The following is a 16,858-nucleotide window of genomic DNA, read 5'->3' on the forward strand; positions in this document are numbered from 1 at the left end:
GTCAGTACAAAAGAAAATTGTTTCTGTGTAAAGAAGGCAAAGTGATGTAGATTGGGACCCTTTTTTTAAAACACAGGCCATAAAGTTAGGTTGCTAACCCCATATTTAGCCATCAAAGGGTGAGATTTTTCAAAAGCATCAAAGTGATTTAGGGTCACAAGTCTCAAAGACTTCAGACTGCAAGCCCTGGTGGAGTGGTATAGCCTAGTTGAAGAATTTTAGCTTTCTTGACTTGTGGAAGCTCAATCTATCAGAAGGTGGTGTTGGTTACACATATAGCATGGGCTGTTTGCCTATTCGCTTTGTGTTTGAGTTGTGGTGTTCTCACAATAAGGGTGTTAATGCTTGTGTCTTTTCCGCCTAGGTGAGCATTTTAATGTGAAGCTTCTTAGCAGAAGAAATCTTCATGTAAAATCAGAACTTTCACTAATAATTAGGCAATAAAATTAAAGAAGCAAATACAAAATACCTGCTTTAGCAATTTAAGACTATAAAGTGGAAAGAAACTAGCAATCTATAAATAACAAAAGTTAAACACTTTTTTTTAGTGGTCTTAAAAAGAAATCAATTTAACCCCCCCTCTCCCCGCGCAAAACAAACATTAATTTATCCACTCTAGTGCTGATACAGAGAATAGATTAAATGTTTTTGAGTAGTTGAAGAATTGTTTACTTGTGAAGTGTGTGTGTGAGTGAGAGAGAGAATCAGTTTGCAAGAAGCAAGCTTGTGGCCAATGCTAAGATTGGTGACAAGACACATCTGGTGTTAACTTTAAATCCTCACGTTTGATAAAGTGTAGTGGCATGGACAAATTGTAATTTACATGCTGAAACCACAGTGCGACAAGTTGCTGTTGTGGCATGAAACACCACAGAGAGTAAATAAATTTCCTGGGATAAAGGAAAGGGCCGGAGTGGATTGACTCCTATTGTCAGCTTTTACAAAGTGTATGCAGCACAATGTACCACCTGAGCTCCGATCAACTAAAGGAAATCCTCTTCAGCAAATAAAGCTTTCTTTGGGACTCAGTTTTATCAGAAAGGGGATTATTGGTTTTGAGGGTCACTCTGGAGCAGAGTTTGAATGAACTGAAGTTTCTTTCCAAGGTAAACACAGACCTGGCACAGAATATCTGGGTTTACTGTTACATACAGTCGTGTTTTAGGGGCTTGCACCTGGCCTTGCAGAGTGAGCATTAAAAGCTTGTGAAGAATTGCCACAACGGCATTTGGCACATCCTATTGACAGATCCATAGGCTGGACTGTTAGGCTGGACTTGGTTCTGGCCTTTTGCCAGCAGTTTGATAAGCTTTTCATTGCAGCAATACCCAGCAGTTAAGCATTTGTTGTTGTGGCAATGAGGTGTAATTATTTAAAATCTCCATCCTAACAGTCTCTTATAAATTATCCCTACTTGTTTCTTTACCTTTTGAAAGTGTAAAATGCCAGAATTTGGATAGACAGATTCTACCCTTTTCCCCCCTGCCCCCGCCCCACCCCACCGTGGCAACTCTAAAAACAATCTCTCATCTGATAGTTCTGTAATATCTTAGTCATGACTTCCATAGAGTTCACTATGGGTTGGGGTTTAAATATTGCATTGTTTTTGTGCTGGTTTTCACAAGTTAAACAGATCTCCTCCATTCTATATTAGTCAGGCCTACTGTTTGTGAAGATATGGAAGGAAGGATGCACAAGTGTGTTGACTTCTATCCTACTGAGTCTTCTGCTCAAAAGTGGAAAGTTGTGTGCAAATCTCCACCAAATACCAAACAGATGAAACATCAAGAGAAATATGAGATCAAGTGAAGTGTGTGAGAGAGAGGCTGTCAAATTCATATCGCAGCCACATGTCGCTCGAGTGGTGAATTGGGAAGTGCAAGAACTCTCAGGCGTGGGTACTGAAACAGATAAAATGAATCTTGAAGGTGGTTTGAGGCTTAATGATATCTAGTAACTGATCTTTGACAGGCAGTGAGATGGCACTGGTGCTTACCCCTGAATGGAATGAAACAAGGAATTTTTTGCCAAACGAAAAACTGAACTTGGTGATGTTTAAGTTCCCCATCTCTGGGTTTGGGAAGTTGGGTTCCCCCCAGAATAACTTTTTTTTTTTAATGGAAGTAGAAACCATCTGGCTAGCAGATTACCCCTTTACTGTTGTCTGTTCTTAGTTTTCCTACCATAAATCATCTGATCTGGTTCTTCCCTATTGCTCTAGCACTTCCCAGGGTATAAATTGGCTCTTCTTTGAGGCACTGCTGCTTGCCTAAGAGACAGCTTTCTTGTGGAATATAGTCTTCTCATGCTAAATCTTTAAGTCTAGATATTTTGAAGCATCAAAAACAAGTTGTTGTTTTTCTGCCAACCTCTCTTTGCATTCTGCTCTGCCAGATTAGACGAAGGGCTGGATTTTATAAGGTATTTGGGGTTTCTGCATTAACACTACAGTGTCTAAGTCTTATTTTCAGAAGGGATTTAGGCACTTGGAAGCCAAAATCATATTGACAGTCAATGGGATTTTGACTTCGAAGTGCCTAAATTCTTTTTGAAAATGACTTAGGCCCCTGAATCAGTTAAGCCTTGCACCGCTTAGTGCGGAACCCTCCCAAATACCTTGTGAAATCTGGGCCTTCATCAAAGTTTCAGAAGGGTGGAAGGAGGAAGTCTTCTGGGTGGGGACAAGTCAGTCCCCCTGCAGGCCACCAGTCGTCCATAAGTGCAGAAGAGGTGTCTGAAGAACCCTGTTTGTGCTTCGCATCCAACACCTGGCAATATTGTGTCGTGCTCTCTGAAGATCCTTACTTTTGTCTTCTGAAGAGTCTGATTCAGGAGATTCCTCTGAGAAGCATGAAAGATAAAATCTGTTTAGTTCGAGACATATGCATCTGTGGAGTGCAGGTAACCCTCAGGGCCTGGTTCCTCCGCTCATCTTCATGGAGTGCGGCCTGGGGGATAATCATCAGCGCTGAGTTCCCCTGTTCACTTGCCAGGATTGCAGCATGGACGACATAGCTATAGACCCGCGCGGATTCCTGTAGGTGTGCATACACCACCTCCCACTCCTACCCCACAAAGGAAATATTTCCTCCTTGCAGAGGGAGGTTAGTGCTCAGAGACTAAAATATACTAAAAGACCTACCCAGAAAATAGACTCTTTCAGGCAAGAGTATTTTAAACTATGCTTATGGGTTATGAGAACTACAAATGCTCTAGACAAGCTATATATGCATGCATGAGGATGTATATCCCTCCTCATGCACCCTGGGAAGGTGTAAGCAGTGGGATAGACATTTTCCACCATGCTGAAAAGACGAGGAAAGTATGGGGCTCTCACTGTCGGTCACCATGTCCTAATGTCCAGGTTATTGCTTGTCTGTCTGTGTAGGTTCCCATTACCACCTTGTCTCCACCTATTTCCCCCCCCCCCCCCCCCCCCAGCAGATGGCTATGGCGTGCGGAGTGGGACAGCAGCCCCGGTATGGAAGAGGCGGCCTTGTGGCGCACCATTTCTTTCTTTCTACCCCAGCCTCCATTTTGTAAGGCCAGAAGGGTCCTCAGTATGCCCCATTTATCACGGCCAAGGATAAATCTGGCAACTTTTCCAGGTGGTCAGGGACTTGGCATTTCTAACCAGGGGAGATGTTTATCACATACAGGGCCTACAGACAGCCAAGTCCTGATCGGCATCATCTCAGTCTTCTCCTTCTGACATGAAACTATTAAGAATCATGTATCAGAATCCCGTCTTTCTGAGCCTTGCTCTGGAACGGAGCATCTGAATCCAAAGAGAGTGTTCAGAAGAGGGGATATCCATGCTTTTAGCTTCCAGAAAGAAATCTACTAAGAGTATAAGGCCCATTGGTATCGGGACAAGGGTCTCACCCTATGTCTACATCAGTACCAATGGATTCTCGAATTTCTTCAAGATGGAGTCAGTTTAGACACTGGCAAGTTGCTGCTGTGTCCAGCATCCATAATGCAGTGAGAAAGTAGTGTGTTTCCTCTTGCACAGATGGCCAGCATTTTTTGCCGGCAGCATCTCTGCTACATCCTCCTGAAGTGCACAGAGTTTCTTCCTGGGATCTTAACCTGGTTCCCAGTCCCATTGCAGGCTCTCCATTGGAACCACTCCTGAAGGTGTTTCATTACTTTCTAACCATTAAAATGGCCCTTTCAATAGCAGTTGCGTCAGCACACACGGTGTCTGACCTGAAGCTGTTTTTCCTGGAATTTCAATCAATATTGCACCTTTCTTAAAGATAAAGTGGGTACTCGGAACAGACACCCTGTTCATAGCAAAGATTAATCCCAGGCTTCATAGAGCGCAGGAAATGACTTGGAAATTGTCATTCCATCATTCTGCCCAGTTCTGTCACTCCCCATATAGAAACCGTGGTGTACTTTGGACATCCACAGAGCTCTCAAAAGAAAATCCACTGCACCAACCACTCAGTCCAGAGAGGTGCGTGCGTTATTCATGTTTTCTATTCTAGTGTCACAGGGAAAGAAAGCTTCAACGTTTTCCAGGTGGCTAAGCTATTGTTCCTCAAAGCATAGAAGTCAGAAAGTGTAACTCCATCTTCCAAAATGAGGGTGCTCTCTGAGCTGTGGCAACTGCATGGGTAGAAAGATCATATGCTTCATATGAGTAATTGTGTAAAGCTGCCACTTGGTCATCTGTTCGTATGTTCTCCAAATTCTCCCAGCTGGATGTCCAGTCATTTGCTTCTGCTTTCTGGGGAGGGGTGCTCCTCACTGTAGGATCCCAGTAACTATTAGGAAAGGATAACCCCCTTTTGCATCGGTATGCAACTGTGGGTGGTTCCCCTGTTCCTCCCCACAGCGGGCACTGCTATGTAAATCCCAATGTCATGGCTCTGTAGACCTTATGAATAAGAATAGGAAAATTTTATCTGTGCCTTACCTGAAAATTTTTTTTTGGAGTTCTGAGATCCACAGATCCAACCTACCCTGAGTGGGCTGCTAACTGGGAAGAGCTATAGGATTATTAATTGGCACTGACAGTTTGGTTGGTCATCAAATTCCTTGCTCAGCAGGAGATTTGCTCAGTTTAGTCTTAAGGCTTAATTTTCCTTACCGATATGGAGTGTTTAGAGATCTCCTTGGCTATTATCAGACATGGAGCCAAAACTCTCCTCCTGCTGATTGACTGTCTGGTCTGCATCCAGTGCTTCATAGAGCAGAAATCCAGTGTCATCAATCTGTGCACCTCATAACTCCAAAAAGGAAAAATTTCAGGAAAGGCACAGATAAATTTTCCTATTCCTACATACTATAGTATCTATTTCAGGCATAGACATTTAGACTGGTCACTTCCAATGGTGCCAGGGTTTAAATAAACAACAATAAACAATTTATTCTTTGTTTTGTTTTCTGAGACCCCCTTTCTTCCCCCAGTCGTCCAGTAGCTGATACTGGTTATGCCACTTCTAACCACTACATTTATCTTCCAGTGTATGTAATGTTCATTCCTGGGCGAAAATAATAATAATCCAATTTTTTCCTGGATAATACTCAATGTTGTTTGTACAGGCAGGGAAGGGTCCTTTAATGCAAATGTATTAATCTGATCTTGCTTCGTTTTTCCATCTGCATAATTCACCTGGTTAATCAATGCTTATTTATTCTTAGAGCTATATTCTCGGTTTGGTGTGTAGCACTTAACCATACAATTCCATTGGCATTAATGCATCATGGTAATGTACCTCTTCATCACAGCTTTTAAGACTTGCTTTATATGTGAAAATTGTGTCATGCAATGATGTGAAACTTTGCCAAGGAGGAGTGACTAAAATGTGAATGATCATGAGTCATTTTTGAAAACAGAACTGTAAAGGATATCTGGGATTACCGTCGCCTGCTTCAGAGAGCTCTTTTTGGATGAACATAAGTGGAAACCCTGGGATGAGTCAGTTTGAAGATTCATCCCCTCTTATCTCTGCCATGTGCTATTGAAAAACTTGTAGTGGCCCACCTCATTCAAATGGGGATGGCTCCAGGAGAGAGTAGGCCTGTTATCTAACCTAGATAGGTACTAGATCTAAACTAACCCAAGGTATCTCTCGTAGAGCTGTTGTGTTCTAGGGCTGGAATTTGAGGTAAGAGAGTGAGGCTACCAGAGAGAGCCCTGCCCATTGGTACTCAAGGAAGAGTAGAAATGAAAACAGGACCAGCTGGAGGGAGGGAGCAGCATTAGCCGTCTGCCTGTGTTAATGGTGTTCCTTGCTGGTTGATTATAGGTAAGGCTACGCTTTAGTCACAGGTATTTTTAGTAAAAGTCATGGACGGGTCATGGGCAGTAAACAAAAATTCACGGCCCCGTGACCTGTCCATGACTTCTACTCAAAATACCCCTGACTAAAACTTGGAGGGGAGGGGAGGGGACACAGGGGGTGCCGCAGGTGCTGGGGAGAGGGGCGACTCGGGGGGGCACCGCAGGTGCTGAGGCAGGCTCCTTACCCAGCTCCTGGGAAGCAGCGGCCCCAGCTCCCTAGCTCCATGTGCTGTCTCCGCTCCATCCCAAGCCCCGGTTCTGTAGCTGCCATTGGCTGGGAACCGCAGCCAATGGGAGCTGCTGTGCACACCCAACTCTGTGTGTGTGTGTGTGTGTGAGAGAGAAAGAGAGAGTAAATATATTGTCCGCCATCATGCGGTGTTTCAGGTAGAACTACCGAACAGCAGAATTGCAGCGGTATTTCTGGCTGGTATTTCTGCTCCTCTCCATCAGTGTTCTTTCCCGCGCTGTTGTAGGTGTGGTGTTTTTTCTTTTGTGACTGACCTGTAACTTTCTTCTCCTTTCCCCTTTTTCTTTTCAAAGGTGAACCCAACGCCTCAGGGTGAGCGAGCGCTGCTGAAGATGATGTACTGTCCATACTGTCGAGGCCTAGTTACCGTGAGGCCCTGTTACAACTACTGCTTTAATGTCATGAGAGGCTGCTTGGCCAATCAAGGGGATCTGGACACAGAGTGGAATAACTTTATAGGTGAGACCGTGTGGATTGTGACGGTGCGTGTAAGCATGTGCCTGGCATGGCGTGTTCCCGTTTGCACTGCATTTGTGTGTGGTACCGAAGATGCTTCTTATCTAAGTGCAGAAATCTTTATCTTCCTTTCAGCGGCTCTACTAGGTGGCAACACGGATCTTTTACCTTGTGACCCTCCACGTGTCTGTATCAAAACCATTCTCCAGTCCAATGATTTTCTGAATAAAATTGACCTACAGCATACAAGTCACCTCCTGGAAGCAAACCTGTGTTTTATTTTGCCATTTGTGTCTCCTGAAGGTTACTGAAATAGGCCAACCTTTTTAATAATGGAAGGTAAAAAAGAGGGTGCACATATGGCACACAGGTTTCATCTGGCTCGCACTTCATCTCTGGACCATCACAATTCAACTCATTTCTACACATGCTTCTCTCTGCTTTGTAGGTGGGTAGCCTGAACCCAGCACAGTGTCCAGGAAAGTGAAAGTCAAGTGTCTAATGGCCTCAGAGAATTCTCCACTGAAGTAATGGGGATAGTCTGTGATAGCGGTTTGCTATCTCTTAAGACTCTCTGCCCCAAGACACATACCTCTTAGGTATCACACATTGCTCCGCTATTGCCACGGGGACGCTCTTTCATCTGTTTAACATAAGAACAGCCACAGTGGTCCATCTAGCCCACTATATCCTTCAGAGGGAAAGAACAGAACAGGGCACTTTTAAGTAATCCATCCACTGTTGTCCAGTCCCAGCATCTGGCAGTTAGAGGCTTAGGGACACCTGGAGCATGGGGTTGCATCCCAGTTATACTTTTAGCCTTCACAATGTCCCCTGTCAATGAGTTCCACAGATTTGCTATGTGTTGAGTGAAGAAATACTTCCTTTTATTTGTTTTAAACCTGCTGCTTATTAATTTCATTGGGGGACCGTTGGTTCTTGTGTTATGTGGAGAGGTAAGTAACACTTCCTTCTTGACTTCTCCACACCAGTCATGATTTTATAGACCTCGGTCATATCCCCCCTTAGTCGTCTCTCTTTCTAAGATGAACAGTCCCAGCCTTCTTAATCTCTCATCATACGGAAGCTGTTCCAGACCCCTAATAATTTTTGTTACTCTTCTCTGTATTTTTCTTAATTCTAATACACCTCTACCCCGATATAACGCGACCCGATATAACACAAATTTGGATACAACGTGGTAAAGTAGCGTTCTGGGGGGGGCGAGGCTGTGCGCTCTGGCAGACCAGCGCATCTGGCTCCGACACGCAGCTCTGAGCGGCGTGTTAAGGGTGCTGGGCCGGGGCCGAGGGGTTGGATAAGGGGCAGAGGGTCTCGAGGGGGCAGTCAGAGGACAGGGAGCCGGGGGGGGGGGGTGGGAGGGGGTTGGATGGTTGGGAGGTTCTGGGGGCGGGGCGGTCAGGGGGCGGGGAACGGGGGCATTGGATAGGGCGTGGGAGTCCCTGGGGCGGAGGTGTGGATAGGGGTCGGGGCAGACAGGGAGCAGGGGGGCTTAGATAGGGGGTGGGGTGGGGTCTTGGGAGAGGTGGTTAGGGGCTGGGGGGTCTTTGGAGGGGGTAGTCAAGGGACAAGGAGCGGGGGGAGTTGGATGGGTTGGGGGTTCCGAGGAGTCAGTCAGGGGGCAGGAAGTGACTATTAATAACAGAAATGCTTGAGGCTAAAGCAAGTTCAATATAATGCGATTTCACCTATAACGCGGTAAGATTTTTTGGCTCCCGAGGACCGCCTTATATCTGGGTAGAGATGTATATCTTTTTTGGGATGGGGTGATCAGAACCACACGCAGTATTCAAGGTGTGGGCATCCCATGGATTTATATAGTGGCATTAGGATATTTTCTGTCTTATTTATCCCTTTCCTAATGGTTCCTAACGTTTAGTTTTTTTGACTGCTGCTGCACATTGAGCAGATGTTTTCAGAGAACCACCCACAGTGACTTCAAGTTCTCTTTCTTGAGTGGTAACAGCTAATTTGGACCCCATCGTATTGGATGTATAGTTGGGATTATTTTTCCCAACATGCATTACTTTGCACACATCAACCTTTAAATTTCATCTGCCATTTTATTGGTCAGTCATCCAGTTTGGTGAGATCCCTTTGTGACTCTTGTCAGTCAGCTTTGGATTTAACTATCTTGAGTAATTTTGTGTCATCTGCAAATTTTGCCACCTCACTGCTTAACTCCCTTTTCCAGATCATTTATGAATATGTAGAACAGCACTGGTCCCAGTAGAGATCCTTGGAGGACCCTGCTATTTACATCTCTCCTTTGTGAAAACTGACCATTTATTCCTCTCCTTTCCAGTGTCTCCTAAATTATCTCTGACACAAGAAAATGGTTTAATACTTGTGCTTTTATAACATGAAATTGCAGAGGTTGGGATAAATGAATGAACAGGTTAGACAAGAACCGGCATTAAACATCCTCTGTAATAGCTTGTTTTGCACCTGCTTTTCCTTTCTCTATCTACACAATAAATGCAACAATTTTTTTAAAAATACTATAAGGTCTGTAAGAATATACCAGACCTCTTTAATACTAGGAAGAAAAGCTCTAACAAGAGGACAAAGTTCGAAAGATAGCTTCTAACCATGGGAATCCCCACATTACAGCCAAATGCATTGCCAACAAGTCACAGATGCACACTAGTGGTTGTGGGTGTGATTGAGAGCATGGAAACAGTTCATATGTCTGAAGTGTAGAACCTTAGATTCGCTTTGGAAATGGTTAGGAATTGTAGGGTCTGTGCACAATGTAACTCCATGATCATCACTCTGAGTTCGCTCTCAGATCAATGGAGGGAGGTACCAATCCTGCAGTATCTCACAGCTTCTGAAGTCACTGTAGTTAATCTGCCCCCTCAAGAGATAGTAGCTGGATCAATGGAAGAAATCTTCTGCCAGCCTAGCAGCATCTGTGCTGGGGCTTAGGTTGGCCTGACTGTCTGTCTCTCTCTCCAGGGTGTGAGTTTTTCATTTCCCTGAGTGACATACTAGTTTTAGGCGTAGACCAGGCCTTAGACATTTTGTTAGTCGGGCATATACAAGATGCCTAAAACATGAGAAAATGAGACCACAGGGTGCCATTGAAACCTTGAGGCGATAAGGATTCAGACCCACTGCCGGATTCACACCAGACTGGCTTCCACCTCTCTGCTGCATGGAAACCATTCTTTACCAGTCTCAAGTGATCTTTTCCTTGCTCAGGCTCGAGCAGTTGTTTCCATCCTCGTCTCCCTTGACCTTCTGCAGTTGGGGATACTGGCAATCACGCCTTCCTCCAGGAGCCACTGCCGTCCTTTTGGCCTCCACAGTCCTGTCCACTCTTGGGGCCTGATTGAGCAGAATATTTCAGCACGTCCTTAACTTGAGCAGTGTGCTGAAATATTTCTGTGAATACAGATGGACTTAAGCACATTCTTAGTTAAACCTGGGCTTGCTTTGCTGAATCGGGGCCAGAGTTCTCCACTTCGTTCACTGTCGCTCCTTCAGCACCTCTTCCGCCTTTCTTCCCTGTTGGAGTCTCCCACTCCTCTCTCTGTACTCTGTCCTATGGGTGATCTCAATGCTCACCTGGACCGGGCTGAACTGTCACCTGAGATGCCCAAACACCTCTTCACACCCATTTTTGTCTCCTATGCCTCAGTCTCGTGTCTGGCTGACTGTCACACGTGCACGCAATCTGCTCTCGGGTGGCTCATCTCATGTTCAACATAAAGCCAAAGCAGGGCACGTAACCTTCCCTCCCAGAGATTCTTCCCTATCTTCAGTCTGTTGTGGTCAATAATACCTCCATACTCCCTTCTCATCCAGGCTCATAACTTATGGGGCATCTTTGCCTCCTGCCTCTCCCCTGCCCGTGTATATGATGTGCCCAAGCCCTGTCTCACTTCCTATCTATCCTTGCTGTTAAGTTAACCATCCACACACTGACTCAAGCCAGCTTCTGCAACCTCCCCATCTCTGATATGTTTGAGACTAACCTGCTTCCTCTCCATTTCATTCAGATTGCTGCTGATAGAAGAGTCTCTCTGGCTTGTTGTCACAGCATTGTTCCTCCTCCTTCCCGGATTTTGAGTCATTTTTCTGGCTGTTGGTCACATTGTGTGTCACAGTAAAACAGCTTGGGGCAGATCCTCAGCTGGTGTAAATTGGCCTAACACTAGCCATGTCAATGGAGTGACACTGGTAAACTGTCCCTTTGTCTTTGCCTCCAAGGTCCTTTCCCATGCAGCCTCTCTCGTGTTTGGCCTGGTCTGTTTTCCCAGTACCCTCCGTGCCCCTTGATCTCCTTTGCTCTGCAAAATGTGCATATGCTTTTCTCCACGCCGCCTCTTTAACTTGGGGTACCATCCTCAAACCTGTTCATCAAGCCATCATTCACCAGGCTCTTCTCCCTCCTAAAGCTTTAGTTCTGCCATAAAGTCTATAGGAATAGTGGGGTGGTGAAGGTGAATTATTCGTTAGAGTCTTTGTTAATGACCGTGAGCTTCAGACTAGGCCCGTAGACCCACATCGTCCATTAAAATGTGCACATGCCTTACTTGGTAACTCTGGAAAGTTATTACTGTTACCCAGTCCCTCCTGTTCCTTTCTCCTCCCTCTTTTTTATCGACCCTTGCTAGTAGTGATACCAAACTTGAGTTTGACAGTTTAATCTTCAGAAAATGTTTTAAAGGAGTCTTGATGTCTGTAAAAGGATCCTTCAGGAGCAGCCCTCTCTCTTCGTGCAGTGTGTGCTGAAGCACACAAATGGTGCATGAGCGCCACTCCCAAGACAATGGTGCATTTACATTCAGTAATAGCACATTTTAAAAAAGTATTTGGCTAGTAAAGGTTTTCTACTCTTTAAGTTGCACGTGTTAAAAAAAGGAATTGCTGATAATTACCATATTTTAAGCTAGCGTTTGATACACACACGTGTTGTCTACGTTAACAATGCGTGTGCATAATATTTTCTGATGAAAATTTTGCCTGCGCATTCCATGGAGGGAGCTAATTACCACTTTAACACTGTTTGAAAGTTCAGCACTAAATTAGGCTTTCAAGAGATCCTTTAGAATGCTGACTTTCACATGCGCTCACACAGATGTGAATATTAAGTGTTTCAGCCCCACTAGTAGCTGAAATGGCTTAAAGAGTGGAAGACGTGCAAAGGTCTAGTCCAAGTAGAAAAGAGGAATCCCATGAAAGGGAAGGCATAATGCTGGAGAGCAGACAAAAGAATAAGCAGCTAATTGCTGCAGGTTGTATGCAACTGAAAATGAAACTTGGGGAAAGCCAGTGAATTATCTACACAGTGATGTTCAGTAATTGCGTACAAAAATTAAGATTATTAAACAGGGCAAAATAAGTAAACATTTCCCAGGAGGAAGTGTGACATAATTCTCTAAATGTTTTCTTCCCAGAATATCACCTGCCCACTCATTACTTAGGTGTTCAGTGCTACACTTGCAAATATATATTTGCTGGCAACGCTGTGTGTTAGTTACTTTTTTTACATTGTTTGCTTGTTTTTGCCTGGAATATAGGAAATGAAAACATTAAGATGTGCTTTCTGTAGAAGCATCTAAAACAAATTCCACATGCCTCACTTCAAGTGCATGAGGAGATGAAGTGACTTAAGTGTAGCATGTGTGTAAATCTGTGCAGGATCAGGGCCTGAGATTTGTAAACTCTTCAAGGCAGAGAATTTTTCTCTTTTATGTCTGTAAAGCACCATGCAAAAGTTGTAACATGTTCAGTAACGTTTTGTCATCCCCGCTCCGAATTAGTTATAAATAATTTCCCCAGTTTTGAAATGTGTTCTTGACACAGTTATACAGGGCATACTTTGTTTCAAATGAGCTATTGGAAAAACCCCATATGAATGAACAGTGTTAATCTCCAGTGCCTTTTCATGATTTTTTCACAGGGGTTTAATCTACTCTACGATTGTAGAATTCAGTCTCCATATACATCTCTCTGCTAGTTTGTGTGAAAGGAATTTTTCCCTTTTTTAAATGATTGCTGTTAATGAACGGTCAAGGTTTCCCTGTCCTTAAATCAAATCTTGGGGTTAAGTCTGAAAACTGCCTTTTTGTTCTCCAAGTTAGACGCTGAAGATGTGGGTTTCTGATTATTGGTGGCACAATGCACAAGAATTGCTTTCCTTAGTGAGATTGAGTTGCTTTGTTGCTGAGGATCGTCTCAATGCCAGACGCGAGGACAAATGTATGCAGGAGGAAAATGGATGGAACTATATATTTTTCAAATCCACCTCTGTCTTCCCAAAACTCTTGCACTCAGTGTGTTCATAACAAATGAATAGATCTGGAGTAAATTTTGCATTATGCCAAAGTTTTGTGAGGCAGATCAGACTCTCTGAACCACCTTGCAGTCATTTGTACAAATATCAATTATTTTGAACCTGAACCTTTGGGGGAGAACTTTTTCAGGAGGCCTTTTGCAATAAAACTGTAAATTATACTTAGGTGCAACTTGTTCCCCATCACATAGTGTAGCAGTGCTAACATTAGCTTGAATCATAGCCAACCTTATTAATGTCAAATGTTGCTGCCAGAGGGACTTTACTGTTAGTTATGATTGCTGGCGGGTACACCAGCCAATTCCTGGCAGGAGGTAGGAGCCAGTCGGATATCCCCCAAATAAAAACTGTGGCCTAGATGCACTTTTTTCTTGTTCTTTTTTTAATGAAAGTTTATTTTCATTTAGTGCTTCTTGTCAGCAGCCATCACGGCTGCTGAAGAGCTACAGTTGAATATATTCTCCAAGGCCAATTATTACTTTCCTTATCTTTTATAGCCAGCTTTGGCAGCTCTGCTGGAGGCCGAATGCATTTTCTATATCAGCAGTCAAAGCAGAGGCTGCATTCCTTAGCTGTGATACATGTAACGCCATGGCACCAGGAGTAACAAAGACCCCAATTCGCTCTACATTCCCATGCTCTTGTGTATGGCCTGCCCAGCTCAAAGTTTACAAAGACTCCAAACAGCCAGAAGAATTAGGGTTTATGTTTCCTTTCAGTCTTTCACAAACACTTTATTGATCTGGGGCCTTTCCTGGCCACTCGGGGTATTAAGTAGTTACAAAATGGAAGATTTTCTTGTTAAAAACTATACATTTTGTGTGTTTATTATCTGTCTATTCATAATATTTTTATTTGAAATGAGCGGCTTCCTCCAAACTATGATGGGATGTTCTTTATGTGCGTGAAAACCCCCAAAAGCTTTGACAATGATGAACACATTTAAGCTGTGCTCCACTTGTTTACAAAAGTCTCTATTTGCCAGCACATCAAAAGCATTTTTCTCTCCTCTAGCACAATGGTATATTCATGCTAGCAGTCATTACTCAGAGGTTTGAAGCATCACTTTATTGGGGGCCACCACAATACAGTCTAAGACTCTTTATTTCATTTGTTATTACTGTCTGTATATACATTTAGTGGAGACCTGTTTGTAGTCCCTGATGGCTAAATTCCAGCCACACCGGTGCAGCAGCTCTCTCATTAATGCTGCTTCCGTTTGTGCTAGTGTGGTTCCTACAGATTGTAGCTTTCATCAGATTTTGGTTCTTAAATATTGGCATCTTGGCTTAATTGAGAGAGAGCATATACTCAATGATGCCATGATTCTCAAGGTTAACGTTAATTGTGGTCTAAATTAATTATGCACTCTGAAGTATTATAAACTTTTTTCGATAATTTTTGAGATGTGCTAGCTAACGCCTGATCAGTCAGCCAGCCCGCAGAAAATACTTTAAAATATTTATTTGCATTTTTAATAAGTGGGTTTATCTGATCAGTATGCTGCTGCTGCATACGGTACACTGGTGTTTTTAAATGTACAGGTAGCTTAATTGTAGTTTGCATTTTTATTGGTATATTTTAATTTAGTTGAAAATTAATTGAGCATAAGGGCAAAGGCCAAAAATAAATCTATGTTGAATGGAGTCTCTTTATAAGCATGCATCCACCAATATAAATCCACAGGAATTTTCTGCTTCTGATTGGGGAATGAGTATCACGCAAAATACTTGAATTGAGCAGATTTGAGTTCTTTGAATGAGAAACTCCCATTTCCACTTCCTGGAGTGGAACGGGCACATCATCAGAATGAAGAGGGAACCCATTCACAGACTTTTACGGCCCAAACGGACCATTATGATTATCATGTAGTCTGACCTCCTGCATGGCCCACGCCGTAGGATTATGAGAATTAAAAAACAAAAACAATTGAAAAATTACAAGTTTGTAGCTGTATCCTGACAAAATGAGGCGGGAGTTAACGAGAGTTTAGTTTGGCTAGGAGATAACTGTTAGGTAACACATCGTCAAATATCTGAATGGAGTAAACACCAAGAAGGGAGATTAGTAATTAAGAATAGTATAAGGGACATTGGGCATACTTGAAAATTCAAACTGAACATTACAAAAAGTTTCTTGCTGCTAATATTCCCAAAGGAAGTGGAGGAAACCCCATAGCTTGGCACATTTAGTGCTACATTTGACTAGTAAATGTATAGCAGAGAATGGTCCTGGAGTGGCAGGAAAACTAGGTTGATGGTTGCCATAGGTCTCTTCCATCCCCTCACTCATAAGTGAGATGTCAAAGGAAATTTTTAGTCTAAAGCCTTTAGTGATGGTCTCATGCAGTTTCACTGTTCAACTTGTGCTGTCTGCATAACGCTAGTGAGTATAACCTTTGATTTTTTTTCAGATGTGAAAAGTTCTCTTTAATATAAAAAAAAATTACAAACTTCAGTGCTGTCGATTTTAATCACTATTTCCTTTGCTTTCTGCATTCATGGTAAATATAAAGAAGCTGGTATTTTTCTTTCTGTCTTAACTGTGGAGATACTTTAAAAAGATACAATGGAGCCCTGTTTAAAATAAAAGTACTTGTAATATCCTCTCTATAAGTAGAGATTAGTTCCAGTGGTTATTTGCTGATTGAATTGAAGGGAATTGTGATGATTATTCTCCCTCATTAAATATAGTTTTTGCTGTATACAGGTTTATTGTAACTGGTCCAACAAGCTTCCAGCTCCATCCCTTTACTAGCTGGAATAATTAAAACCCAGAAGTAGAACATCTTTTTTTAAAGATGCCGACCATGCAGCAGTGGAATTTCAATGGCTAATTTTTGCACTTGTGGAGTGGCCTGTTGTCCTTGCCTAGGCCTTCCGCTTTGTCAACAGGATGGGTCTCTAATCCTTGACAGCAGCTGACAAATTGAGTCCAGTGATACCTATTATAAAAGATTTTGTGACATAGAGCAAAATCTTCAGTTGAAGTTTCAACATGCAACTAACGGTTGCTTTGCTAAGAGTTTTACACTAAAGATACCTGAGTAGCATATGTGAGATTTTTCCTTCACTTTGGAGTAGGATTTAAATGGGCTACTTAAAGCAGAGTAAACCTAATCTGCTCTATGCACTTGTGTGCCATATTTGAAGTCCCTCCGCTAATTAAAACACTTTTAAAATCTCTTTTTCTGTATTAGATTCTATGTTGATGGTGGCTGAGAGACTAGAGGGTCCTTTTAACATTGAGTCAGTCATGGACCCAATCGATGTGAAAATTTCTGATGCGATCATGAACATGCAGGAGAACAGCATGCAAGTGTCTCAAAAGGTATATCACCAGCACTTCAAAAAGAAAAAAGCTAAAAAGAAAATTCTGTTTTTATTCCTCCAGCATTTACATTTATCTATTCCCATTAAAAGAACTGTCTTAGGGCTAGTCTACACTACAAAATTAAATCAACCTAAGTTATGTCGACATACAGCCACTGCAGTCATTACATCGCTCTTGCACGTCCACGCTATGC

General features: G+C 43.0%; 1 protein-coding gene across 1 annotated transcript in view; it reads left to right on the forward strand.

Moving 5' to 3' along the window:
- The window catches only part of GPC4 (glypican 4), a 112,718-nt gene that overhangs the window by 88,459 nt on the left and 7,401 nt on the right, over positions 1-16,858 (forward strand). Inside the window, exons 4-5 of the mRNA XM_048863255.2 lie at positions 6,842-7,007; positions 16,532-16,662. Of these exons, the coding sequence (XP_048719212.1) occupies positions 6,842-7,007; positions 16,532-16,662 (297 nt within the window). The remainder of the gene's footprint in view (positions 1-6,841; positions 7,008-16,531; positions 16,663-16,858) is intronic.

This window comes from Caretta caretta, chromosome 9 (genome assembly GCF_965140235.1).
Source record: "Caretta caretta isolate rCarCar2 chromosome 9, rCarCar1.hap1, whole genome shotgun sequence".
Classification (NCBI taxonomy): Eukaryota; Metazoa; Chordata; order Testudines; family Cheloniidae; genus Caretta; species Caretta caretta.